This window comes from Ovis canadensis, chromosome 3 (genome assembly GCF_042477335.2).
Source record: "Ovis canadensis isolate MfBH-ARS-UI-01 breed Bighorn chromosome 3, ARS-UI_OviCan_v2, whole genome shotgun sequence".
Classification (NCBI taxonomy): Eukaryota; Metazoa; Chordata; class Mammalia; order Artiodactyla; family Bovidae; genus Ovis; species Ovis canadensis.
Genome location: NC_091247.1, coordinates 968,929 through 995,415, shown reverse-complemented (window position 1 = coordinate 995,415; position 26,487 = coordinate 968,929). Strand labels below are relative to the sequence as shown.

At 65.2% G+C, this 26,487-nt stretch overlaps 3 protein-coding genes across 12 annotated transcripts; 2 read left to right on the top strand and 1 right to left on the bottom strand.

Moving 5' to 3' along the window:
* Positions 1 to 2,927: 2,927 nt before the first annotated feature.
* On the bottom strand, positions 2,928 to 8,751 carry FBXW5 (F-box and WD repeat domain containing 5). Of its 7 annotated transcripts, none has more exons than XM_069579752.1 (10): positions 8,488 to 8,751; positions 7,577 to 7,614; positions 5,921 to 6,136; positions 5,635 to 5,792; positions 5,196 to 5,370; positions 4,875 to 5,023; positions 4,385 to 4,802; positions 4,018 to 4,165; positions 3,734 to 3,946; positions 2,928 to 3,658 (listed from the first exon to the last, which is right to left on the bottom strand). In XM_069579752.1, exons 3-10 carry the CDS (start codon positions 6,111 to 6,113, stop codon positions 3,415 to 3,417), a joined length of 1,698 nt encoding a protein of 565 aa, XP_069435853.1. In that variant the 5' UTR covers positions 6,114 to 6,136; positions 7,577 to 7,614; positions 8,488 to 8,751; the 3' UTR covers positions 2,928 to 3,414. The 7 variants fall into 7 exon arrangements, with proteins under 7 accessions (XP_069435853.1, XP_069435854.1, XP_069435847.1 ...); XM_069579753.1 differs by having other exon boundaries at positions 8,288 to 8,611; XM_069579746.1 differs by having other exon boundaries at positions 7,224 to 7,614; positions 8,488 to 8,611.
* Positions 7,011 to 9,451, top strand: C8G (complement C8 gamma chain). Of its 4 annotated transcripts, none has more exons than XM_069579761.1 (9): positions 7,011 to 7,722; positions 7,803 to 7,901; positions 8,096 to 8,219; positions 8,304 to 8,440; positions 8,544 to 8,614; positions 8,681 to 8,788; positions 9,002 to 9,103; positions 9,190 to 9,228; positions 9,309 to 9,451. In XM_069579761.1, the coding sequence occupies exons 1-9, from the start codon at positions 7,673 to 7,675 to the stop codon at positions 9,320 to 9,322; spliced, it is 744 nt and encodes a 247-aa protein (XP_069435862.1). In that variant the 5' UTR covers positions 7,011 to 7,672; the 3' UTR covers positions 9,323 to 9,451. The 4 variants fall into 4 exon arrangements, with proteins under 4 accessions (XP_069435862.1, XP_069435865.1, XP_069435863.1 ...); XM_069579762.1 differs by having other exon boundaries at positions 7,016 to 7,722; positions 8,132 to 8,219; XM_069579764.1 differs by lacking the exon at positions 8,096 to 8,219 and having other exon boundaries at positions 7,803 to 7,915.
* Positions 9,452 to 11,199: 1,748 nt separating this feature from the next.
* Positions 11,200 to 18,373, top strand: LCN12 (lipocalin 12). Its single transcript, XM_069579578.1, has 8 exons — positions 11,200 to 11,349; positions 12,571 to 12,812; positions 15,456 to 15,602; positions 15,937 to 16,001; positions 16,759 to 16,929; positions 17,016 to 17,132; positions 17,242 to 17,343; positions 18,278 to 18,373. Exons 1-8 carry the CDS (start codon positions 11,200 to 11,202, stop codon positions 18,304 to 18,306), a joined length of 1,023 nt encoding a protein of 340 aa, XP_069435679.1. The 3' UTR covers positions 18,307 to 18,373.
* Positions 18,374 to 26,487: the final 8,114 nt, after the last annotated feature.

Below are 26,487 nucleotides of genomic sequence, written 5' to 3'. Positions count from 1 at the left end.
CTCACCCAGAGTGCTGCTTCCTGCAGCCCTGGGTCTCTGGGAGGGCTGCATGGCCCCACGCACCGTCCCCTGGGCAAGCTGCGTCTCCACTCCTCCGTCAGCATCCTGTCTTCACTCTCACCTCTGATTACTTGTGTCCGGGTGTGTGTGCCGTCCCCGAGTCCTGCTCGGCTTCTTCAACCTGTAGGTTTGTGTCTTCCACCGAATCTGCGGACGTTGAGAGCCACTACTTTGAACCACTTGTTTCTGCCCACAGCCCTCAGACCCGCACTCGCCCTCACCTGCTCTCCTCTCCACCCTCTATCCTCAGTCACATTTGCTGGCTCTCCTCTGACTTCATCCTGCTGTTGAGTCTGTCTAGTGAGTTTGTTTCTTTGCTGAGACGTATCTGCCCTAACGTCTGTGGCACGGCGTGTGATGCTCGCTTAGGTGTCTGAGCAGCCACCACAGCCCCGTCTGCTCACACGGACACACTCGGCACCTCCGGGCTTCTCTTTCCCCCAGATCTAGGTGACTGGCACCTCCAGGTGTCTTTCCCCTGGTTCTAGGTGGCTGGCACCTCCAGGCGTATCTCCCCGGTTCTGGAAGTCTGGCACCTCCAGGCGTCTCTCCCCGGTTCTGGGGGGCTGGCACCTCCGGGCGTCTCTCCCGGCTCTGGGGGCTGCTGTGCATTAGACTCGACGTGGACGTCATCTGGTCTGGGTCTAGTTAGGCTCAGGCTCATGGCCCCACCGCAACCTGTGGGCTGGACCCCACGTCTGCTGTCCCCCCAAGCCCTCTCTCGGTGTGCCACATGCTCCCCCAGCCCTGGGCGGGGACGCAGGCCCTCCTCTCTGGACGGGCCCCCTGTGTGTGCACCCCCAGCCCTGGGCGGGGACGCAGGCCCTCCTCTCTGGACGGGCCCCCTGTGTGTGCACCCCCAGCCCTGGGCGGGGACGCAGGCCCTCCTCTCTGGACGGGCCCCCTGTGTGTGCACCCCCAGCCCTGGGCGGGGACGCAGGCCCTCCTCTCTGGACGGGCCCCCTGTGTGTGCACCCCCAGCCCTGGGCGGGGACGCAGGCCCTCCTCTCTGGACGGGCCCCCTGTGTGTGCACCCCCAGCCCTGGGCGGGGACGCAGGCCCTCCTCTCTGGACGGGCCCCCTGTGTGTGCACCCCCAGCCCTGGGTGGGGACGCAGGCACTGCTCTGTGAGCTCACCAGGCCTTGGGTCAGATCCTCGGGACCAGCCCCACAGTCGAGGGGTTCCTGGGCCTCACAAGCCCTGCATGGGCTGTTTCTCAAGCCGCTCCCTCTGGCCTGGTTGCCAGCACCCTGTCTGGCCCCCAGCCTGAAACCTGGCGCCTGTGGCCTGGCCGTCAGGCCTCCCCTCAGGCGCCGCACCTGGGGCCACAGAGCCCTCAGGGGTCGCCCTGCCTCTCAGCACTCAGTCCGCTTCATGAACCCCCTTTCCTGCCCCGCGGAGGGCTGGCGGCCGTGCTGCAGGCCGGGCAGTTGAAGGTGGGCGCTGGGGAGAGTTGCAGTCCTGAGGCCCAGCTGCCCTGGTCCCCTCTGCAGAGCCTTGGGCGGTGGGCCCACCATGCTCTGCCCGGGAGGGGCGGGGCCTCGAGCCGCTACTGAGCTTGGAGGCTCGAGTGGGGCTCCTGCCCTCCGTCAGACCTCTGCTCGCACCCTGGGGACCGTCTCCTCTGCAGAGCCACTCCCAGGTGCCCCGTTCCCGTTCTGGCAGGTTTCTGCTGCTCTGCTTTCTGTCGTCTGACTCCGCAGCAGCGGGGCCAGGTCCAGCCTCCTTCTCTGTGTGAAGCGCTTAGCCCAGTCGCTGCACGTCTTCCCTGCCAGCTCCCTTTTAAATGTCAGTTTCTGCCTGTTCTCAATTCCTGCTCTGCTGCTTCTGCTGTACAGGTTTCCTATTTCCTTGACGGCTTCCAATTAAACATATTCCCGGTCTTTTCCAGAAACTGTTTCATCTTGCAGCTCCTCAGGGCCAGTAGCGTCCATGGGGTCTGCTGGCTCCAGGGCAGTGCACCCCGGCTCCGCCGCTGTTGGGCCCCCTCCCCTGTTCTCACGGGTCCAGCGGTTTGCAGACAAATCAAGGGATGTGATTTGTGCGCACCCCTGCTTCTGACGCGGCACTGGGGTCTGTCCTTGGGGAGCCGCTGTGCTGCTGGCTGGCTCCTCCAGACACATTGCCCTTTGGTCTGAAGTCCTCCTAGACTAGCTTGCCTGTGTGAGCCTGGCCCTGCCTGGCCCGTCTCCCTCCTGCCGGCTTGACTGTGACCCCACAGGCGACTGGGCCGGCCCCTGCTCACCGCTGCCTCTGGCTGGAAGGATGTGAGGTCCCCTAGGGCCTGTCCACGCCTTTCTCGACCATTGTGTTGAGGTGCCGTGTGGGGCCGACCACAGTCCAGCACCACCGCTCCCCGCGGGGCTGCTCAGCAGGCCTGCCGCCACGTCAGAGCCCCCGCCCCTAGCACCCCCAGATGATACAAGGGCCGGGTGAGCCCTGGGAGGGGCCGGGCCACCCCTGCCCCTCTGCTGTGTCCAGCCACATGCCAGGCGCCACAGGGCTCTGCCACTGCCCCAGCCAAGGCCCCCTTGAGGACTCCAAGCCCTGAGCCGGTGGTTCCACAGGCGCCCAGGCAGGCAGAGCTCTGGTTTCCCAACCGGCTGGCCCGCCTGCCTGCCGTCAGACTCCTCCTGTGCCCCCTACTGGCAGGGAGCGGGCACACAGTGGACCTGTTCAGGAGTCGGTGCCGGGGGGCCTTGTTTAGACGCGGTGGGGGCTACAGCTGGGGATGTGCACTTGAGTCCCCGCTGGCCGGCTCAGGGCAGCCCCAGCATGTGGCCTGGGGCCCCCCACCCCATCCAGCAAGTACACCAAGGGCCCGAGTAGACGCCACGCCCCTCCCTGCACAGAGGCTGGTCAGTGCTGTGCTCCTGCCAGCTGTTTATTCAGACCCTGAACAGGCGACCAGTGACATGCAGGTCCCCTGGGCTCACGACGGCCTGACCGCCTTGCAACCCTGATGCTGGGCAGCTCCCAGAGGAGGGGCCCTGGCTCCCTGGGCAAGGCTGGGCCATGAACAGAGCCAGGCCCCACAGGGGCTGCCAGGGCACACGTGGTGCTGACGGGCCCAGGGCCCAGGCCCAGGGGAAAGGGGTGGGTGAGGGGCGGGGGACCCAGTGTCCTGTGCACCCCGGGCCAGTCAGAGGTAACCCTGGCTGCCCGGCGCTGAGCAGCGCAGCTGTAGGAGGCAGTGTGTGTGCGCGAGCGTGGTGGGGGCCAGGCCGCGCTCCCTGCGGCCTCCTGGCCCCCTTCCTAAGGCATTCCTGTGGCGAGCTGCTCTGCCCCTGTGCGGTCTGGGCGGCGCTCAGCCCTGGGAAAGGGCCCCGGGCCGGCTCGGCGGGCCCGGCACCTCAGTGCTTCTGGCTGGCGAACCAGGAGAAGAAGGGGCGTGGGCGCGGGCGCGGGGCTTGGAGGACGCGCACGGTGCGTGGCGAGCGCCAAGCTTTGATGGTGGCGTCGTCGCTGGCCGTCAACAGGAGCTCTTGCTCCTGGGGGCTGAAGACCACCGAGTTGACCACATCCTCGTGCCGCAGCTTGGCCAGGCAGATGTTGTAGTGGCGGTCCCAGATGTAGCCGTGGCGGTCCTCGGCCCCACTGGCGAGCGGACAGTGCGGTGAGCCCCGCCCCGCCCCGCCCCCGCCCCGCCCCGCCCCGGCATCACCCTGCCACCTGGCCACGAAGTCCCTGCTGACGTCCAGGAAGATGAAGAAGCACTCGTCGTTGGGCGTGTAGGCACGGTGCGCGCGCAGAGCCCGTTTCACCTCCCGCATGGTCTTGAGATCGAAAACCAGCAGGTCGATCTCCTCGGCGATGGGTGGCGGCTGCATGGGGTCGGCCACCACGGAGCCGCTGGGCCAGGCGCGGCTGTTCACATACAGGTACCTGCGCCGGCACACGGCTCAGTGTGCGCCCACAGAGCGCTGCCCGCCCCCGGGCCGCCCACAGAGGCCCACCTGTTGTCAGGGGACAGGCCCATGCCGATGATGTGTCCATGCACGTCGATGACGTGGTCCAGCGCATCGAAGAACGCGTCGGAGCCCCGGCCCTCGCCCAGCACGGGCCCAGCTGTGGTCATCTGGTGCGGCAGGATCTGCTTGATGCCTGCAGGAGGGCGGGGGTGGGGGCGGCGCCTCGGTGCCTGGCAGTTCCCAGATGGCTGGGGTGCTGCCTGCCCTGCACCCCCAGATCTGAACGTGTGCCTGCCCAGGGGTGAGTGGGGGGCAATGCTGGACTACAGCATGCCCCGCCCCGCCCCCCCCAACCCCAGACAAGCGGAGGAACGAACTTTGCCTACAGACAGACCCGCCCCAGGCCCCTCACCGATCTGGTGCGGCGAGTAGGTGAGGCAGCCGGTGGTGAAGATGAGGAGCTTGCTCCCGGCGGCGGCCCTGCCCTGCTCGGGGGGCTTGGTGTGGCCCTGGGCCAGCAGCTCGGCCACCTTAGTCTCCAGCTTGCTCTCCGGCAGCGGCGGCTGTGCCCGGCCCTCCAGGAGCCCGTCCAGGAGGCGCCGCAGGCCCTTGGCGCGGGCCGGGCCCGGGTCGCTCTCCTCGTCCTCGCCGTCGCTGCCCAGGTCGAAGACGCGGCTGGAGCCTGTGCCGGGGGCGCCGGCGTCCAGCAGGAGGTCGGGGCTGTCGAAGCGGCTGCAGTCGGCCACCATGACGGTGCGGACGGTGCTGGCGTTGAGGTTCTGGATCTTGAAGAGCCGCTTCACCACGTTCACGTTCTCCGACTCCACGTCCTGGGGGCGGGAGTGCGGAGGTAGGCGCGGGCTGCGGGAGGCCGCGCCGGCCGCAGGGCCCCCCGCGCGCACCTGGAAGGCGTTGTTGAGCCAGAGCACCGAGCAGGACGTGATGTCCCCGATGCGGTGCAGGTTTCCCGAGATCAAGCTGGTGTCCGTGAGCCAGCAGCCGAACACGTCGTAAGGCTTGTTCCGAACCCGGGATAGCAGAGCGAAGGTGTCTGGGGGTAGCAGCAGGAAGGGGCGGGAGGGGGCTGGACGGGTGGGGCGCGGGTGTGGGGCGCAGATGTCTGGGAGGAGGGTGGGACGTTAGGGGCGGGGCGGGCGGGGGCTGCAGGGGCGGGGCGTTAGGGGCGGGGCGGTCGGGCCGCCCGCCCCCCAGCCCTCTCTCACCTAGGCTGATGACCGCGATCTCTCCTGAGGAGGAGCTGTGGGGCCCCAGGAACACGCCGGACGCCAGCAGCAGAGAGTCATCCTGGTTAAACTGGGAGAACTGGGCGTAGCTCCAATTGTAGGGCCGCATGTCCGCGCTGTGCAGCAGCGAGATGGTCAGGTCGTTGTTCCAAATCTGCGCGGGGGGCGCCCAGCAGGCATGCCTGGTGAGCCTGCCATCGGGTGGGGTCCCTGGTCTCTGGCCTTCAGACCACCCGAGGCCTGTGAGTGCGTGGGGCTCCGGCCTGCTCTGGCGCAGCTGCGCACAGGGCCCTCTGCTCGTCTGCAGGCAGTTAGGGCCGCCCAGCCCCGGCCTCCCAGCCCGGGTGGTCGTCCAGGTTCCGACCCTCTCCGGGGGCCACTGTCAGCCCTAACCTCCCCCCGGGGCCACCGCCCTCACCTTCACCGTGCAGTCCTTGGAGCAGGAAGCAAACTGGTAGCCCGAGTGAGAGAAGCTGAGGTGCAGGACCTGGTCAGTGTGCTCCCGGAGCGTCTGCACCTCCACGCAGGGCACCGCGTCATAGAGGCGGCGGAACTCCTCGAACCAGGACGTGGCCGCTGTGGGGAGGGTCATGCTAGGGCCCTGGCCGCCGGGGGCCGCCCTGCCCACCCTCTGGCCCCGCTCCCGGGCCCCGTGCTGGGAGGCCAGCCCGGCCGTCCCCAGCCAGCTGAGGGCCGGTGCTGACCTGGGTGCCGGGGCACATCTCGGGCCACCTGGAAGTAGCGGTAGAACTGCTCCCTCCACAGGAACTCGTCCCGGGACACGGCCTGCCACTGGCGGCACACCAGCCCGGCGGCCAGCACGTCGGCCGGGCCCAGGCTCAGGAAGACCTGGTAAACCAGGCTGTCTGGAAGCAGGGGTGAGCCCCCCTCGTCCATCGTGACATTCTGCCCAGGCGGCCCTGAAACACACACAGGCCCCTTGGCTGCCAGTGGGACCAGGGAGGACACCGGCCCCCAGGCCCAAGGAGAGAGGCACAGGAGCCCGGGGCTGAGCGGAGCCCAGCCAGCCCAGCGGGTGCTCCTCCTGCCCCACCAACTGCCCTGCTGGGCATTCCACTGGACTGAGCATGTGCGGAGGGCCGGCTGGCACTGCCTGCACAGCCAAGGAGCCAAGAGCTTCCCCAAGCCCCCCTAGACAGCCGTGCTCCTCGGACCCTGCACTCCTGAGGCCCCACAAGGCCCAGTGATTCCCTGAACGCGCAGCTTCCTGGCCTGGTCCAGCTGGAGCTGGAGTTGCCATGGGCTCGGGGGACCGTCACCCCAAAAGTTCCTCTCCTCAGGAGGACAGGCTTTCTGGGTGGGGCCCTCTGACTGCCCCCTCATAGGGGCCCGGGGAGATATTGGTTGCCAGAGCTGGTGACCGCTCCGAGGCCCAGAAGGGAAGGGTCGGTGACCCCTGCACACCATCTCTGACCTTGCTGCCCCAGTCTTCGGAGCGGTCAGCATGGGATAGAGGTCCTTCCCAGGAGAGCCTTCGGGCAGGCGGGACGAGGGCCGGCCCGGCGGGACGAGGGCCGGCCCGGCCGCCCGTCCCAGACGCCGCCAGGAACACCAACCGGCCCTGACCTCTGCCCTCTGGCCTGGGGGACCCCTGCCAGGTTGGCCACAGGCCAGCGCGGACGCAGCCGGGCGAGCCGGCGGCGGGGCGGGGCGGGGCGGGGGTGGGGCCGCCCAGCGCCCCCCACCCTCCCTCCGAGGGGCCGCCGGGGGCGGGGCCGTGGCTCGGGCCCCCCCCCCCCCCCCCGCCCCGACCCCGGTCCCGGCGGCCTCGGCGATTCATTCATTGGCCAAGGACGCGTCCGGGGAGGTGGGGGGCCGGGCCAGGGGTCGGGGCGGGGTGACGACGCTCTCCGGGCTAGGCCGTGAGGGCCCGGGCCGGGGTCCGGACGCCGCCGTGACGACGTTCCCCGGGCCGGCGCACTCACCGCGGCCGCCTCCGCCCGGATGCGCGGCCCCCGCCCCGGCGCCCGGCCTCAGCCCACGGACCCTCTTCCGCCCTCCGTCGACGCTCCGGCCGCCGCGTCTCTATGATGGAGGCCGCCAGGCTGATGCCACGAGCCCCGAGGCATCGATGACCGTCGCCGGCCGAGCGCCGCAGCCCGCGCCGGCCGTTACTGCGCCTGCGCGCTAGGGCCCCGCGGCCCGGGCCGCGCCTCCTCGCGCCTGGGCGCGCCCGGCCTCCCCTGGAACATCGCCCCTGGCGGCCGGGAGGGGCGGCGGCCGTGCGCCGGGCCCGTGGGCAGGGCTGCGGGCGAGGCTCAGGGTCGCGGGTTCGAGACCGAGCTCCGGCGTTCCGCGGCCTCACAGGCCCTTGCTCCGCTGTGGGGAGATGAACGTACCAAGGGGTGAGCACCCGCCGCAGTGGAAACCACCGCGTCTGTGGACAAGAGAAAAAAAGGGAAGGTCGCTCAGTCGTGTCCGACTCTGCGACCCCCATGAACTGCAGCCCACCAGGCTCCTCTGTCCATTCGTGGAGTGTCTCCAGGCAAGAATCCTGGTTCGCCTCTTTCTCCTCCAGGGGATCTTCCCTACGCAGGGTTCCAACCGGGTTCTCCCGCGTTGCAGGTGGACTCAGAGCCACCCAGTGGACAAGGACCAGAGGTCAACTTGGACTTTGGACACCGGACATGGCGACGGGCCCCTGCCGGGAAGCGCAGGACCGAGGTCAGATGTCCGGGGTGAGGCTGAGTTCACCGGGAGCCTGAGTGGGGGGTTGTCTGGCCCAGGGCAGGGGTTTCTGGCTGCGGGAGCGTGGGCAGACTTCCTGGGCGGGGCTGCTGGGCAGCAGCGGACAGCGGACTCCGACCCGGGACGTGGCCGTCCTGCCCTGTCCCTGCCATCGCCATGCTAACCCCCAGGATTGCAGCCCTCTTGACTCTGGTCCTGGCCAGCAGCTCCCTGGGTCAGCGGGCACGGAGACCCCCGCGGCCCCCATCCCCTATCAGCACCATCCAGCCCAAGGCCAACTTTGACGCCCAGCAGGTAGAGCTGGGCCGAGGTGGGGCAGGGGCCCACCCGGCTCTGACGCCCCCATCCCTGCATGCCCTCACCCGGCCTCCTCCCTAGTTCGCAGGGACCTGGTTCCTGGTGGCCGTGGCCTCCCCGTGTCGCCACCTGCAGGAGCAGGGCCATCGGGCTGAGGCCACCACTCTGCACGCGGCTCCTCAGGGCTCAGCCATGACCGTCAGCACCTTCCGAAAGCTGTGAGTCCCAGCGAGGACCCCTGAGCCCACCTCAGCTGCGGCCTCACCCGGGTCGGGGTGCCCCAGCATGCTGGGCATCCTCCCAAGCCGGCCGTGCCCCCAGGGATGGAATCTGCTGGGCAGTGCGGCAGCTGTACGGAGACACGGGACGCCCGGGGCGCTTCCTGCTCCAAGGTGAGGCGGTGGCTGCTGGGGGCGGGCACAGCGCTCACGTGGGGCTGACCCACCGGCTCCCCACAGCCCGGGGCGCCCGCGGGCCGGTGGACGTGGTCGTCGGGGACACGGACTACCGCGGCTTCGCCGTCTTGTACCTGGAGCGGGCGCGGCAGCTGTCAGTGAAGCTGTACGGTACGTCCCGGGGGCCTGGATCTGCCTGCCCGCAGGGCTGTTGGGTGGGCTGGGTGGGCCCTCTCCTCCCTCCTCCCTGCCCCTGCCCTCTGGCCCAAATGTGGGGCCAGAACGGGACGGGGCAGTGGGGGAGCAGGGGCGGATTGCAGCCCCCAGAGCGCCCTGCAGGCCCCGCCCCCTGGGTGCCCAGGAGCCCTTGTGTCCCGCACACAGTCCGCTCGCTGCCCGTGGGTGACTCCTTCCTGAGTGCGTTTGAGCAGCGGGTCCAGGGAGCCAACCTGACCGAGGACCACACCCTGTTTTTCCCCAAGTACGGTGAGTGTCCCTCCCTGCCCGTGTCCCCCCGGCTCGCCGCCCGCCCCCTACCCCTGGCTGCCCCTGACCCCTGGCCTGGCCCCCAGGTTTCTGCGAGGCTGCGGACCAGTTCCACACCCTGGACGGTGAGCGGGCAGCTCCATCGGGCAGCGTGGGGGGGAGGTGCCCAGGGCCCCCTCCCGGCTGAGACGCGTCTGTGCTGCAGAAGTGCGGAGGTGAGGCGGGCGGCTGCCCTGTGCAACGAAGGAGCCGGCCTGGAGCTAGACCTGCCACCCCTCGTCCACCGCCCCCCGGAAGCTGCCCCTCCCCCGGGAGCTCCGTGGGCTCTCATTAAACGCTGCAGCCTCAGCTGCTGCCTCTTCCTTTCCACGACGGAACCCCGCCGGGGCGTCTGCCCACCTGTTCTGCTTCCCTGATGGGCTGGAGGGCGGGGGCCCACCTCCTGGTGCCGAGCCCTCCCCAGGGTGGTGGGGGAGGGGAACGGCTCCTGGCCATGGCCTAGGGCACCTGGCACCCTGCCCTCGGACCCCAGTGTCCCCTGCTCTGACCCCCGAGCTGTGTTGGCACCTGTCTCTCCTGCTCCCTGGCTCTGAGCAGGCCTACCCCGTGACCCCGCTGGGCCGTCCTGCTGGTCAGACACCCCGGCCTTCTCCAGAGCCCTCCCTGCAGGGCTCCTGCTTGCCTCCTCCTGAGATCCCTCCTGGGAGGCAGGGCCCAGAGCCCCAGGGACCCGTGGCTGAGGCAGAAAGGGCCCCTGGGAGGCTGCGTGGCCCTCACGGCCGCTCTAGGGGTGGACCAGGCCAGCAGGGCACAGGACTGCCCCCAGGGGCGAGTCCGTGCGTGGCGGCGAGCAGCAGGCACCCCTGGGGGAGACCACATGGGTGGGCCAGCAGGGGGCCCAGAGTGCCCGGGAGAGGGGCTCAGGACAGATGGGGTGGCCCCCAGGAGCCCACACCCAGGGTCTGCCCAAGGTTACCAGCCGCGAGGGACCACGAGATGGTCTCTGGCCTGTAGGGGAGAACTTTCCAGAAGGTGGGAGCCCTGAGGTCTGGGGACGCCCCCCAGCCTCTGCCTGGAGGGGCTCCTCCGTGCGACCACAGGCTGTTGGCAGAAGGTCAAGTGTGGGGACGGGGCCTCTCCCAGCGCCCTCCACACATGTGGGTCCCGGTCAAGCTTCCTGGGACCCTCACCCGTGTCCCTGACAGCGGAGAGGACACCAAAGAAAAAACCCGTGGTGCGGACCCCCGAGAAGCAGAGACGGAAGGGCAGGAGCTCTGATGGGGCCTCTGCCCCACCCCTGCCAGGCCTACTGGTGGCGGGGGGCACCCAGCTCCGGGCCCACCAGTGAGAGCTTGCCCCCTGGCCCATCCTGTGAAGCCGAGGAGGATGTGGGCCAGTTCCAGCTGCCCCAGGCCCACCCGCCCGCGCTCTGATGGGCCCCCAGACCCCCGCCCACCCCCACAGGAGGCTGGCCTTCTTCCCCGCACAGCACCCCATGGCAGGTGAGAGCCTGGCCTATGTGATGGCTGCTAGTCGTCCCCGGGGCATTGAAGACAGCTGTGCCTGACACACACTGCCCAGCCTACCCCGTCCCACTGTGCCCCCCATGAGGAGGAGGGGCAGTCCCCCTCAAGAGGACTTGGGGAGGCTTGAGGGTAAATGGCAACCCCCAGGCTGGTGCCAGGCCGGGGCAGGAGGTCAGGGAGTGGGCCTCAGCTTGGCCAAAGCCGCCTAGTCCAGGGAGGCTCTGTCTGCCCAGTGCCCGCTGCGTGCCAGGCCCCTGCCCCTGGAGGCCGAAGTCCAGGGCCTGCCACACCCCGACACTGGAGAAGTAGAGTGGGCGCAGCGAGGTGGACGCCCGCCCCGCCTCCCCACCTGGGCTGCAGGGAGGCCAGGCGCCCTGGGTGAGCTGCAGGCCACGAACAGGAGGGACCTCCATCTGGTCCCTGGAGAGCAGTGTCGGAGACCCCTGGGCCCACCTCCGCGTGCCCACCTCCCTCCTCCCCCTGCGGATCCGTCCAGACCTGGGCAGAGGGTGCGGTTGCTGGGAGGAGCCCACAGCCTGCAGGGCCCAGTGTCCACAGTAGGCAGGGACCATGTCCCTTGGTGCTAGACTCCCAGCTGGGCAGGCAAATGGGGCTGGCGGGAACGGGAAAGGCAACGACCCTGCCAAGCTGGGCACCCCGTCACCCGGGCTGTGGCTCCGAGCTGGCAGTGCCCAGAGGCCCCCGCAGGCCTGGCTGCACGTGCCCAGGCAGGAAGGAGGGTCTCTGCCCTGAGTGTGGGCGGCTGCGGGCAGGAGGCCAGGCTCCCTAGAGCCTCCTCGGGCTTCTGGGGAAGTAAGGGTGCTTCCAGCAGGGCTGGGGGTCCGGGGGCTGCGCCAGGACCTCTCGAGGGCAGCCCAGCCCAGCCCCAGCTGTTACACGGAGCTGAGGGCCGGGGACACCGGAGCGAGCGCTGCAGCCACACTGTATTTTGTTTTCACTGAAACGTGTGATGAGCTCTGGCTACGCTTGCAAGGTAGAGCAGCTGTACTTCTGGCTGAGTCATCTTTAGGCGCGCTCAGTCGTGCCCGACTTTTTACGACCCCATGGACCGCGGCACACCAGGCTTCCCTGTCCACCATCTCCCGGAGCTTGCTCCAGCTCATGGCCTTCGAGTCCGTGACGCCCTCCAGCCATTTCCTCCTCTGTCGCCCCCTTCTCCTCTAAAGTTTAAAAAACTAGGGACTTTCCTGGTGCTCCGGTGGCTAAGACTGCTCCCAACGCAGGAGGCCCAGGTTCGATCCCGGGTCGGAGGACCAGATCCCACACGCTGAAACTAAAGATCCCTCGTGCCTCAGTGAAAATTGAAGATCCTGGCGGCCACGAGACCCAGCACAGCCAAATACGCTTTTTAAAGAACTGTTTTCAGAATCCAGTTGCGACAGTCGCTCTAGACAAGTCGTTTTTACGCGCACCCTCGGTCACGTCCGACTGCGGACACGTGCGACCCCACGGACTGCAGCCCTCCAGGCTCCTCTGCCCCTGGTGTTTCCCAGGCAGGAGTGGTGGAGTGGGTTGCCGCTTCCTTCTTCAGGGGCCTGCTCGACCAAGGGGTCAGACCCGCGTGTGCAACGGCAGGTGGAGTCTTCACCGCCGCGGCACCTGGGGAGCCCTGAGTCGTTTTGTGTAAAGGTGTTTCTCAATTATGGTTGAGCTTTGCCTTTTAATCGTAAGAGTTGGCTTTTTATCGGGCTGCTCAGGCCTGGGGTGGGGGAGGATCCCCCGGAGCAGGGCATGGCAACACACCCCAGCACTCTTGCCCGGAGAATCTTATCAGGAAGAGAAACCTTGAAAAACTTGGGGAACTTTGACTGGCAGTCTTGGTCAGGGAGCCTGGAAAGGCCACACACGCCTGACTCAGACCCCCCAGCCCCACAGGGATGAGGCTGCCGCGCCCCAGCCTCCAGTGCCTCATTCCCACAGAGGATGCAGCGCCAGCGGGCGCTCTGCGTTTTCTGGCCACGCAGCTGGCGGGAGTTCCCAGACCAGGGACTGAACCCGGGCCGTGGCAGTGAAAGCCGGGAATTCGAACCACTGGGCCACCAGGGCACGCCCTGTGCTCGGTGCTTCCTGGTGGACACCTTCTGCCCCTGCCCCCGAGGAGCTCCGGTGGACGGCGGGCCAGGCCCCTGCGTGTGGGGAGAGGGCCACATGTCCCCCAGCTTGTGAGAGGGCTTCAGGGGGGCTCACTCACCCTTCCCACTCCCCTGCAGCAGTGCTCCTACTCTGCTGTGTCTACACGTGGAGGAGGCCGCCCTGCCTGCAGCGGGGACAGAGCCTGCAGTGGGGGGACAGAGCCTGCAGTGGGGGGACAGGGCCTGCGGGGGGGACAGGGCCTGCGGGGGGGACAGGGCCTGCGGGGTCAGGCAGGGCCTGGAGGGGACAGGCCCTGTTGGGGGACAGGGCCTGCGGGGGGGACAGGGCCTGGAGGGGACAGGCCCTGTTGGGGGACAGGGCCTGCGGGGGGGACAGGGCCTGCGGGGGGGACAGGGCCTGCGGGGTCAGGCAGGGCCTGGAGGGGACAGGGCCTGGGGGGGAACAGGGCCTGCGGGGGGGACAGAGCCTGCAGTGGGGGGACAGGGCCTGCGGGGGGGACAGAGCCTGCAGTGGGGGGACAGGGCCTGCAGTGGGGGGACAGAGCCTGCAGTGGGGGGACAGGGCCTGCGGGGGGGACAGGGCCTGCGGGGGGGACAGGGCCTGCGGGGGGGACAGGGCCTGCGGGGTCAGGCAGGGCCTGGAGGGGACAGAGCCTGCAGTGGGGGGACAGAGCCTGCAGTGGGGGGACAGAGCCTGCAGTGGGGGGACAGGGCCTGCGGGGGGGGACAGGGCCTGCGAGGGGGACAGGGCCTGCGGGGTCAGGCAGGGCCTGGAGGGGACAGAGCCTGGGGGGGGGGGACAGGGCCTGCAGGGTCAGGCAGGGCCTGGAGGGGGACAGGGCCTGCGGGGGGGACAGAGCCTGGTTGGGGGACAGGGCCTGCAGGGGGCGGGCAGGGCCTGGAAGGGACAGGCCCTGTCGAGGGACAGGGCCTGGAGGGGACAGAGCCTGGGGCGGACAGGGCCTCGGGGGGACAGGGCCTGCAGTGGGGATAGAGCCTGTGGTAGGGGGACAGGGCTGGGGGGGGCCGGGGGGAGCCCTGGGCCTGGGGCTCCACTCAGGCCTGGGTTGGGGGTGGAGGCCCCGTCTGGCCTCCGCCGCTGCAGGAGCTGACCACGGAAGGCCCGACGGTCACACAGCACTTGGGGGGCGGGCTGTCCCATTCTGACACGCTGCTGACCGCCGCCCCGTCCCCCCGGAGGGCCCCGTTGGCCGGATGGCTGGGCCTGGCGCGGCAGAGCACCCCCAGCCCGGGAGGCCAGGCGCTACCTTGGCCGGGTTTAGGGCCCGGTGGGGTCAGGGGCGTAGGGTAAGAGCTTTCAGAGGGGCTGGGGCTGCCCCCCGGCTTAGGCGGAGCATGATGGGTCCTTTGGGAGGTTGACCACCAGGTCACTGAGGCCAGAGTCCCTGAGCAGAAGACCTGTGCTAACCAGCCAGGCCCAGGGAGGTCAAGGCAGGGCCCCCAGATCCCCCGTCCTACCCCATCTAGCTGGGAGGAAGGACCCAACCAGGGCCAGGCCCTTCCCAGAGGAGAGGAGGCGGCCTGGGACTGAGCCAAGGCCTGAAGCCTCGGGCCCGGAGGCCAAGGGTGGGCGGAGGTGGCCCAGGGCGAGCTCGGGGATCGAGTACAGGTCCTTCCCATGTCTGACGGAGCCCAGCACCCAGTGCCCAGTTCTGTCCTCCCTCAGGGGTGTCTGAGGCCACCCATGCCCTCCACAGCTGCCCTCCAGCCCCCAGGACCAGGGTGTGGGGCCGCCCCCCACCGCCGCCGGCCTTCCCTGCCCCCTCCTCCCCTGCCCGCCTCCCGGGCGGTGACCCAGGTCCCCCCAGCCCTGTTCTGGCCCCGCTTTGGCCTCGGGCTGTGGAGCCTCCTGCTACCCTGCCTGTTCCAGAGTGAGAACACCCTGGCCTTGACCCCGACCCCTGGGCTCCCGCCTGGAGCAGAGCATTCTGTCCTCTGCCTGGTGCAGCTGGGCCAGTGTGGGGAGGCCCCCGGAGGAGGCAAGGGGCGGCCGAGCCCGGGAGGCTGGCTCAGGGGCCTCCCGGGGAGGGTTGGACCCAGTGGCACCCCACCTACCCCATTGGCTTCCCACGCTGTCCAGGCTGTGACCCAGACACCCCCATCTCTGGTGGGCAGGGCCTGATTGGGCCCCGCCCCTGGAGCCCACCCCCAGCCTGGTTCTGAGGAGGACGTCGTGGGGTCACACCCCTAGGGAGGGGCGCCCGCCCCGCCGGCAGATAAAGAGGTGGGTGAGCCTGGGGTCAGCAGCACCGGTGGCGCGTCCCGCCCCGTCCCTGCTGGGATGGGCCTGTGGGTGGCTCTGTGGGTGCTTCTGTACCTGCCGAGAGCCCTCCAGGGCCAGAACCCACACTCCCGGGCAGCCCCCACCTCCGTTCTGCACAGTTTCGAGGACAGCAAGGTCAGGGCCGGGAAGGGACGGGAGGTGCCCGCCAGGCCCGGGTGCGGGGAGTCAGCCAAGCCAGCTCTCTGGGCACCCCTGCCATGGAGACCCCTGGCCTCCAGCAGCAGAGAACCCTAGACTCCCCCGTAGTCCCCACCTCTCCCTGCGGAGTTGTGGGGAATGTCTCAGTCCCCCTGCACAGAGAGGCCCCCGGGCCAGTGTCACAGTCCCTGCTGGGCCCGGGCTCTCTCGGGCTCCTGCGGGCATGAACGAACACCGGTAGCCGTTGCCCGGCCCCTGCCTACCCCCAGCCCCTTGCAGTTCCAGGGGGAGTGGTTTGTCCTCGGCCTGGCAGGCAACACCCACACGGTAGCAGACAGGTCCCTGCTGAGCCCTTTCACGGCGACGTTCACGCTAAACAAAAACAACCGCTTAGAAGTGGCATACGCCATGTTCCGGTGAGTGAGGGGCTGGGGCCCAGACCCTCAGAGGCCGATGCTTCCGTGGCAGCTCCGCCGAGGGCTCCGGCCGCACTCTCCCAGGGCCTTCCTCCTAACTTGATGTCCAGCACGAGCTGCTAACAACCTCACCCGGGTCTGGGGGGCCGTCTTCAAAAGAGGGGTGGCACGGACTAGATCACAGACTCAGGAGAGCCCAAGGCTGGTGGATGCCAGGTTCCACGGGATCCAGGATCTCAAGACACTGTGATCAGAGGCTCCTCACCCCCCTCCCTCTCCTCCTCTCAGCTCTGCCTGCCCTAGACTTCCGTTCAGACAGGTTCTCCCCTCACAGGGATAACATGGTGGCTTACACTGACCTCCTCAGGACCAAAATTCCAGAACAGAAGAAACATCCAGGCCGGCCTGGCCATGGTGTCTGGTCGGCTCTTCTTGAGTCCTGCATTCCCCTGGACCTGTTGCTGTGTTGTCCAGGGCGACAGGCACTGTGGTGGACCGGCCGGGGTGACTGGCTGGGGAGAAGTGGGGAGGCTTGATGGACAGCCCTGGGGTCCCCTGGGGCTGCACAGCCCCCCTGGAGGTGGGGAAGCCACAAGGCTTCCTTACCCGGGCAGCTCCTCCAGCAGGTCCCGTGGCCTTCCTCGCCCACCCACCCACCCAGAGATCTCTTTTGCTTGGGGCCCTTGGATCCCGGCATGAGACAGGAAGCCCGGAGGCCAGCACCGGGGCACACAGCATCCCCCCTGCCCCGGCTCTGTGCAGGCCCAGCCACGCCAGACCCCAGCGGGGAGTCTCCAAATCCTTACCCGCTCCCGATCCCTCCGGGGGCTGGGACCCAGTGCAAACGCCACCTCCAGAAGCCTCCGCTGTTGCTGTCAGTCGAGTGCGTTTGCCTGGCAGGGTCAGGGCACCAGGTCCTGCCTCCCAGCTCAAGTCCAGGGCCCACCCAGAGCTCTCCCAGGCACGTCACAGCCCAGAAACACCGTCCCTCGAGCGTGCGCCACGGGTGCATTTCAGGTCTGATTCCAGGCCGAGGAATGGTCAACAGATGGTCCAGACCGAGGCCACAGATGGGTGGGCCACACGGCATCAGAGCTCCCAGGGCTGAGGTCCCCCTCCACAGGGCAAAGCCCCAGGTCTGCGTAGGGCTCGTGAGTGGGCCCTCCCGGTGGGTCCACCTGGGGGCAGCCCCTGGGAAAGGCCTGGCCAGGTTCTGGAACCTTCTTCCTGCCTGTCCCCCTCCCCAGGGGCCAGCGCTGTATCACCTGGTCGTACGAGCTTATTTCTCAGTCCCAGCCTGGGGTGTTCTCAGTGGATCACAGTGGAGGTGAGGGGCCGGGGGGTGGGGGGCGGGGGGAGGAGGGGGCAGCCTGTGGGTGCTGGTGGGGAGGCCTGACGAGGCTGCACCCCCAGAGCCCGGGGCGGACCCTGAGGAGATCCACGTGTACGACACAGACTACGCATCCTTCGCCCTCCTGCTCTCCAGGAAGCAGTCGGGCCTGCAGTGGGTCCTCAGGGTCAGCCTGCTGTGTGAGCCCCTCGCCCCAGCGCGGCCGGTCAGGGTGGGCGGGGGGCGGGGAGGCCAGCCTGTGCTCCCCCACCTCGTGGCTGAAGCCAGGCCGTGCTCCTCGGCCCCCAGGCAGAATATGGGCCATTCAGACTCAGTTGCTGGACAAGTTCGTCTGCCTGGTCCGAGCTCAAGGCCTCTCGGACGACAACATCATCTTCCCGGACCTGACAGGTGGGCTTCTGCTCCGGCTGGGGTCTGCCCGGGGCCTCGGAGCCCTGTGGGGCCCTGCGGGAGCCCGGCCCACACTTGGGGCCCAAGTGTAGGGTCCCAGCTACCCCAGGGTTCAGCCTGAGTGTGTACCGGGGGTCTCACTGCTCCTTGGTCTCCTCCCCACCTGGGTCCCCTTCCCCAGGGCCACCCCCTCCCCCAGGGTCTCCCTTCCCCCAGGTCACCCCTCTACACCCAGGTCACCCCCTCCCATCTGGGTCCCCCTTCCCCGGGTCACCCCTCTCCCCCAGGTCCCCCTCCGCCAGGTCAACCCTTCCCACCCGGGTCCCCCTCCCCCAGGCCCCCCCTCCCCTGCCAGGTGCCCCTCCCATCACCCCTGAGTTTCCTGCCTCTGCCCTTACACGTGATAGCCACATGCTTGAACATATACCACTTACACACGCACGCATGCATACACACGTGCACAGGGAGGATGCCCTCAGGTACACACTCACTCACAAGCACGTGCACGCCCACCGCACACCCACCATGCCTGGCCACGGGGGTCTGCAATGAGTCTGGCCCCATGGGCACTCCCCCCCAGGAGGTCAGGCTGGCGGCAGGGCAGCCCCTCGAGGTGCCTTGGCCCCCACCCCAGCCCCTGCTCCGTCCCTCCCACCTGCCTCTTCCCCTTTCCCTCCTGAAAGCGACTGTGCGCGTGTGCGTGTGTGCGTGCACGTGAGTGTGCGTGTGTGCACGTGTGTCAGGGTTTGCTGTGTGTACGTGTGTGCACGTGTGTTTGCACGTGTGTTCCTGTATGTCGACGTGTCCGTGTGTGCACGTGTGTCAGGGTGTGCGTGTGTGCGTGCCTCCGTGTCTGCCTCAGCTTCCCTCCCAGCTCTGCCCCGGCCCCTCCGGCCTCTATCCCCTCTATCCCGAGGCTCTGTCTCTCCATCAGACTGGCCAGTCCTGCCTGACAACTGCTGAAAGATGACGTCACCCCCCACCCCCCGCCAAACCCGGCCTCACTGCCCCACTCTCCCCGCCTCCACTCCCAGCATGAAATAAACGCGCTGTGCTGGGGCCTAGGAGTGTGAGCGACCGTGACCTTGGGGCAGGTGGGGAGGCACCCGGGTGGGGGCTGCTTTCGGAGCACCTGTGTCCAGCCCCTGCCCACCAGGGGCGTGCGCACGAGGGCGTGAGTGTGTCTGTATGTCCTTGTGGGCGGTACTGGGTGGTTCCCAGGACAAGGCCCCTCATCCTCCAGCTCCTTGCTGGGGGCCCTCAAAGGCCCCTCTCTGCCCCCAGAAGGCCCGGAGGACTGGACACAGAGGCCCCAGGCTGGGGAAGGGGAGCTGGGCCTCCTGCCGCTGAGGGGACAGGGACACTGCGGGACAGAGACCTGCCAGCCGGGACACCAACCCCAGTCTGAGCACCAGGGCACCGCCCCTTCCTGAGTCTCCTCCCGGTGTGCCCCAGGATCTACCCGCCCAGGAGGTGTAGTGTGCCCCCAGAGCCAGGGGGGAACTGGCCCCAGGAGAGGGCAACAGGCATCCAGAGAGACCCCTGCTGTGCCTGACCTTGGCCTCCAGGCGCATCTACCCTCAGGAGAACTCCGGGTGGGGCTGGTTTAAAACTCCTCTGAAAGCAGCCCTTCCAGCATCCCTGGGCGGTGGAGCCTGGTCCCACAGACATGTCCACCGAGCAGGGTGTCGCAGAAACCAGGCAGGTTCTGGGACGGAAGCCCTCCTTGATGACCCAGATCGACCCTGTAATAGACCCCAGGGGCCCAGCGTGTGACAGCCTCCTGTGGTCACGGTTTGATATCTCTGTGTGCATCTGGCTCTCCAACAGCTCAGGCTGTCCAGACACAAGCCTGCTCTGCCCGCCGCTGTGTCCCAGACCCCGAAAGGCAGCGGACACAGAGGAGGCAGTGAAGACCTGCCTGCTGGGGCAGGGGGCGGGCCCTGAGCGGATGGACGGATGGAGGGAAGGGGGGTGAGCAGAGGGCTCAAGGTGTGCAGGTGGGTGGCTGGTGGGAGGACGAGTGGAGAAGGTGGGCATGAGGGTGGCTGTGTTTCTGACCGAGGGCTTGTGGTTGTGGGGTGCATCCTTCCTGAGTGAAGATGGGCCTCTCCTCTGTGGACTGGCCACCGGGTGGTGGTTCACAGGCTGGACCCTCCGCCGTGGTCTCTTCTCTGCCCCGCCGTGTTCCTTCCTCTGTCCTTCCCCTGCTGACCCATGGTGTTCTCCGTGGACAGGGGCCATCCTTAGAGGCAAGTCTAAGCCCTCGCCAGCCTGGGGCGCGGGCCAGGCAGGGGACAGCAGTTGGGTGGGGTACGGACCCCAGGCGCAGGCAGAGAGGAGGGGCCCCGCTCGGCCCCCAGCCTTCTTCTTAACCCTGCACAGCCCTGTTGAGGGGCAGGGGGTGCTCTTGGTGCCTCTGCACAGATGAGGAAACTGAGGTTCAAGGATGCTGCCCGACCCCTTGGCAGAGTCACCAGACCTCTGGCCACCCGCACGCCCCTCCTGTCTGGTCAGAGGGGTGGGCCTGAGGTTCACTGTCAGCTGGCCTGGAAGCACTGCGAGGGGTGGGGGTGGATAGGCGCTCTGGTCCTGAGGGGACTGAGCCGGGGTTGGGCAGAGACGGATGCTGGAAGGATGTGGTCTGGCCTGCAGCTGCCCCGCTGATCTCCGTGGGAAGACAGAAAAAAATAAAATAAGTCACTTCAGTCGTGTCCGACTCTGAGAGACCCCATAGACGGCAGCCCACCAGGCTCCATCCCTGAGATTCTCCAGGCAAGAACACTGGAGTGGGCTGCCATTTCCTTCTCCAGTGCATAAAAGTGAAAAGTGAAAGTGAAGTCGCTCAGTCGTGTCCGACTCCTAGCGACCCCATGGACTGCAGCCCACCAGGCTCCTCTATCCATGGGATTTTCCAGGCAAGAGAACTGGAGTGGGGTGCCATCGCATTCTCTGATATTTAAAGTCTGCTGCTGCTGCTACTAAGTCGCTTCAGTCGTGTCTGACTCTGCCCCAGAGACGGCAGCCCACCAGGCTCCCCTGTCCCTGGGATTCTCCAGGCAAGAACACTGGAGTGGGTTGCCATTTCCTTCTCTGCGGGAAGACAGAAGGGCTTGTTTAACCGTCTGAAGAGCAGTTTCTGACTCTGAGCTGCCAGGCCCCGCCCACGAGTGACCGGCAGCGCTGGGAGCCTTCGGGGTGTCCCGCAGCCCCGCCCTCCGGCCTGCCCCTCCCCGCCCCGCTCTGGCCCCGCCCTGGCCCCGCCCCCGTGCCCCGCCCATCGGTGACCGGCGCGCAGGGAGCCTGCAGGGTGTCCCCAGTCCCGCCCCTTCATGGCCCCGCCCCTCCCTGGCCCCGCCCTCCGGCCCGGCCCTGTCCTCCAGGCTGGGTCTCTGCCTGTCCCCATGGGAGGGTGTGGGGCAATGGCCCCGCCTGGCAGACCCAGATGGCTTGCTTTTGGCTAAAGTTGATGCGTAGCTGCGCAGGGTCACTGCAGCTGCCCACCCCCTACCCCCGCTGGCCCGAGTGTTCCCACGGGTGTCCTACTGGCCGTCTGTCCAGGTCACGCCCTTGGCCCATGCCACCTGCCGCCTCTCTCTGAGGCTGGCTGGACGTCCCTCCCTGGGACGGCTCTGGGTGGCTCAGTTACCAGCCTGTCCCCAGGACGGGTCAGTGTCACCTGGAACCCCACCTCTGCCCTCTGACAAGCAGAAACCCTGTAAAGTCGAAAGCGGGGGCCTGTCCCTGGATGCAGACTCACTGGCACCTGAGCCTTTAGAGGCATGAAGACGTCAGAAGGCCCCAGCCCCCTGGGGGGCTCAGCCCTGCGGTTCTCTCAACCAAGCCCCCTTGCAGGCAGGGCAGTGTGGTGGCCGCCTGCCATCAGGACCAGACATGGGCGAGGGCCCAGACCAGGCCCCAATCCCGGTCGTGGGTTTCTAATCCTGCTGGCTGGGTGGACACATGGGCCCAGCTGAGCTGTGGCCGTGACCTTGGTGGGGGTGTAGAGTCCGGGAACCCGACGGTCAGTGCAGCTCTGTTTCCTCCCAGGTCTGGGGCCCCCGAGGGCGGAGACATGACTGGGAGGATGGAGCTGCGTCTGGGTATGGGTGGCCGCAGTGACTGCCCCGGCGCAGGAGAGACCACCCCAGCCCCTGGGGGACCATTTCAGGGAGAGCAGCCCCCACCAGGGAGAGAGGGCCCTTGAGGCCTCAGGACCCTTTGAGGCCCCATGTCTGCGACTGGGCTTGCTGGGTCTGACCATGTGATGGGGGACAGGGCAGGGCAGCTAGAGGGACAGCTGCACGCCTGTGGGACTGGGGAGAGGGCACAGGGCTCCTGCCACCGCAGGGCCGGTGGGTGTGGAGAGGGCGGGACTACGGGCGGCTGACCCCCATCCCCTTCCCTGGTGAGGAAGCCGCAGTTCCCCGCTGTGGTGGGGGAGGGTTGGGGCGATGCTGAAACACGGCCTCCACCTCCTTGGCCTTGCCCAGGCCTCCGCACACGCGTCACACGCATACCACACACACACACACACACACACAGCACATGCAGGCACACACATGCCCCCTGCACACGTGCCCACACGGCTCTTGTTCCTGGTAACTTGGGGGCACTAGCTGTGAGGTCTGAGGCCCGCGGCAGCCCCACACAGGGCCAGCCCAGCGCCTGCCACCCAGGAAGGGACACACAAGATCCCAGCCTTGGAAATGCCGGAGGAGGTCAGCGGAGGAGGTACCAGCCGCTGAGCAGGCGATCAAGGCTCTCACACCTCCTGCCCCGGGGTGTGCGCTCTGCTCTCCATGCCCACACGCTTCTGGGACGCAGCCTAGAGAGAGCATCAGGTGGTTGGACCACCGGGCTGCACACCTGCCGGTGTGCGGCCAGGCGCCAGGTGAGCCTTCGGATTCAGTGGCGGGTGTGGAGAGCAGCTCGTCTTTGCGGCCCAAGACACGCCTTGTGAGGACGATCCCACGCTCGTGAAAGCTGCCAACCTGGATGGCCCTCCCTGTCCACGTTCGGGGCTAGGTCCAGCCTCAGCAGGAGAGCCCCAGGGGCTGTGAACCTGCCCCGCAAAGTTCAGCCACAAAAAAGAAGGGCCTGACACGCGCTGCACCAGCGTGAACCCCGAGGACACTGAGTAAAAAGGCCAGACACAAAAGGCCACAGAGCGTGTGGTTCCGTTTACATGAAGCGTCCAGAATAAGCAGACCCACAGACAGACGGTGGAGCGGTGGTTGCTGGGGGCTGGGGCGGAGGGGTTAGGGAACCCTAAGTAGCTTCAGAGTGGGGGCTGGAATCCAGGAAGACCAAGGCGTGGCTCGGGGCGGGGGAGCTTCTGGCCCCGCCTGCACCTCCTGGGGGCACATCGCTAACAGCCGGTCATTTAATTGCCTGCTTGATGCAGCCTCCCCAGACCCCGCCTGTGAGGCCGGAGCGCTCCGCTCCGTGAGTGCGCAGAGGTGCCAGCAAGGCCGTGCACCCTGGCCGTCGGCCGATTCCACCCTGTACCTTCAGGATACATTTCAAATAGCAAGTGAACTGTGGGCCTGCTTGTGTGGGCTGCCCCAGCTGGTACTGAGCCATGGAAGGGGTCACGGGAGCCCCTGATTATAGCTGGTGAGGTGGTGGCATCCGATGCGAGGGGACAGCCCTGTGGGATGGAGTCCTTGGTCTGTGGGGTCTGCACATACGCCAGGGAGTTAGTGTCAAAATCAAACTGTGGGACCCCCAGCTGGTGCCGAGAACCAGAGAACTGGCTGGGGTGGAAACCGCCACGCTTGCTGTCAGAGTGCTGTCTGTAAAAGTGGCTCAGAGCTGCGTGCTCGGAATGAGGCTGCTGCGTCACAGGGATCCCATGTCTAGAGTTAATAGACGCTGCCCACAAACACGTACGTGTGTGCACATACACATACATACACACGTGTGCATACAGGAAAACCCACGCATGGATGCACACGACTACACTCACACACACACACATATATTGCTGTTTAGGCGCCCAGTCGTGTTGACTCTTTGTGACCCCATGGAAAAAACAGGTGGGAAAGATATAAAGCACAAAGTGAGAAAGCAAATTTAAATCCCAATATAAGTTATTACATTAAACAAAGTTAACTAAATACATCTTAAAAGGCTCATCAGATAAACTTTTTTAATTAACTGATTTATTTCTGGCTGCGCCGAGTCTGTTGCTGCCCAGGCCCTCCTCTGGCTGCGGGGAGCGGTGGTGCCCGGCTTCTCGCTGCAGTGGCGCTCTTGATCGGAGCACGGGCTCTGCAGCGCGCGGGCTCAGGAGCTTTGGCGCATGAGCCTAGCTGCTCCACGGACCAGGGACCAAACTCACGTCTCCTGCACTGGCAGGTGGATTCTTTACCCGGGAAGCTCCCAGACAAGGATTTTTTTTTTTAATGCATCATAGGCTGTTTTATGAGAGGAACATTTAAGACAAAAGGGTAAATAAATGTTAGGAGGAAAAAAAAGAAAAAGGGAAACGACAACAACAAAATGCTAGGAGGTAAAGGAAAAAAGTTCCCTAGGTGAACACAGGTCCAGTGAAAGCTATAATAATGCCAGACAAAGAAGACTTTAGGACAGAAGAGTTACCAGTGACTAAAGGGTTATTTCATGATGACGGCAGAGTCCAGAACGTACAGGAACTTTCCATTTGTATGAAGTTAATCACTTGGCCTCAAAATAACAAAAGCAAGAAATAACAGAACCACAGGCGGCACAAGCCCACAATCCTTGAGGGTCAGCTTCCCGGACCTCCCTCCCTAGATGGCAGTGCTGGCTCCGGGCATTAAGGACAGAAGGTCTGAGTAACGCCGGTGTGCAGAGGGCACTGCGCTCAGCAGCCGAACGCCATACCCTCTCCCCAAGGACACAAGGAGGTCTTCCCGACAGCCTTACTGAGCTGAAGCTGGCATGCAGCAAGCGGAACACATTTCGGGAGACACACTGATAAGCTGGTAAACGTGTACGTCCATGCAACCATCGCGATGGAGCCGAGTAAGTGAGTGCGTCACCTCGAAAGCTTCCTCGAACCACCCCTCCCCCCCCGCCACCCACTGCTGTTATTACAGGTAAGTTTGCTCCTTCTGGTTTCATCTGAGTGGAAACGTGCAGAGCAGACACTTCTATTGGCTTCTTTCACTCAGAAAAAATGAGCTTGTGATGCATCCACAGTGTTGCTTGAATCAATGGTCCGTTCCTTTTTGCTGCTGAGAGATGGGCATCCCAGACCCCTGCCCTGCCTCCCGACAAACCTGTATGCAAGTCAGGAAGCAACAGTTAGAACTGGACATGGAACGACAGACTGGTTCCAAACTGGTAAAGGATACATTAAGGCTGTATATTGTCACCCTGCTTACTTAACTTATATGCAGAGCACATCTTGTGAAATGCCGGGCTGGATGAAGCACAAGCTGGAATCTTGTGGAATATTGGAATATTGCTGGAAGAAATATCAATAACCTCAGATACGCAGGTGACACCACCCTTAGGGCAGAAAGCAAAGAGGAACTGAAGAGCCTCTTCATGAAAGTGAAAGAGAGTGAAAAAGCTGGCTTAAAACCCAACATTCAGAAAACTAAGGTCCATGGCATCTGGTCCCATCACTTCATGCAAATAGATGGGGAAACAATGGAAACAGCGATAGAGTTTGTTTTCTTGGGCTCTAAAATCACTGCAGATGGTGACTGCAGCCATGAAATTAAAAGACGCCTGTTCTTTGGGAGAAAAGCTATGACCAACCTAGACAGCATGTTAAAAAGCAGAGACATTACTTTGCTGACAAAGGTCCATCTAATCAAAGTCATGTTTTTGCCAGTGGTCATGTATGGATGTGAGAGTTGGACTATAAAGAAAGCTGAGTGCTGAAGAACTGATGCTTTTGAACCGTGGTGTTGGAGAAGACTCTTGAGAGTCCCTTGGACTGCAAGGAGATCCAACCAGTCAATCGTAAAGGGACTCAGTCCTGAGCAGTCATTGGAAGGACGGATGCGGAAGCTGAAGCTCCAATACTTTGGCCACCTGATGAGAAGAACTGACTCACTGGAAAAGACCCTGATGCTGGAAAAGATTGAAGGCAGGAGGAGAAGGGGACGGCAGAGGATGAGATGGTTGGATGGCATCACTGACTCAATGGACATGAGTTTGAGCAAGCCTCAGGCGTTGGTGACGGACAGGGAAGCCTGGCATGCTACAGTCCCTGGGGTCAAAAAGAGTCGGCCACGACTGAGTGACTGAACTGAGTGCTTAACTGCACAGATGTACCCAAAGCTGGTCATACGTCTGCCCCCTGATGGGAGTCTCGAGTGTTTACAGCTTCCCACTTCAGCTCAGGTCAGTTACATTTTTCACTGTGACCAATAAATCTAGTTTATGTGGGTATTTACAAAATTTAACCAACTACTGGACCACAAAGCGAGTTTCCATACACAGAAAGACTAAAATGGAGGAGTAGGGGCCTTCCCTGGTGGTCCAGCGGCTAAGACTCCACGTTTCCACTGCAAGGGGTTCAATCTCCGGTGGGAAAACTAAGATCCCACATTCGGCATGGTCAAGAAAATTTTTTTAATTTTTAAATGAAGTAATAGATGTTATCTGACCACAAAACAAACATATTGTAAATCAAATCTTCTTTAAAAACAAATCTCTGCAGTTCTGGTAATTAAGAAATGAGCTTCTAAGGCCGTTATAAATTACCTATAGTTGAATTTCTAAAAAGGAAAAAAGGAGGGAAGAAAGTTCTAAATACTTGATGAGCAATTAAAGAGGAAATAGAGGTGGCAGTCAGAGATCGGTTTCTGCCTTTCTTTATTTCTTTATCTCTGGCTGTGCTGGGTCTTGGCTGCTACACAGGCTTCCTTGGCTGTGGAGTGTGGGGGCTCCCTCTGGTTGCGGAGCAGGGGCTCCAGGCACCTGGCGTCAATAGTTCCGGCTCCCCGGCTCAGTTGCTCCGCAGCAGGTGGGATCTTCCTGGACTAGGGATCGAGCTCATGTCTCCCGCGATGGCAGGCGGACTTTTTACCACTTAGGCATGAAAGTGAAAGAGGAGAGTGAAGAAGTTGGCTTGAAGCTCAACATTCAGAAAACGAAGATCATGGCATCCGGTCCCATCACTTCATGGGAAATAGACGG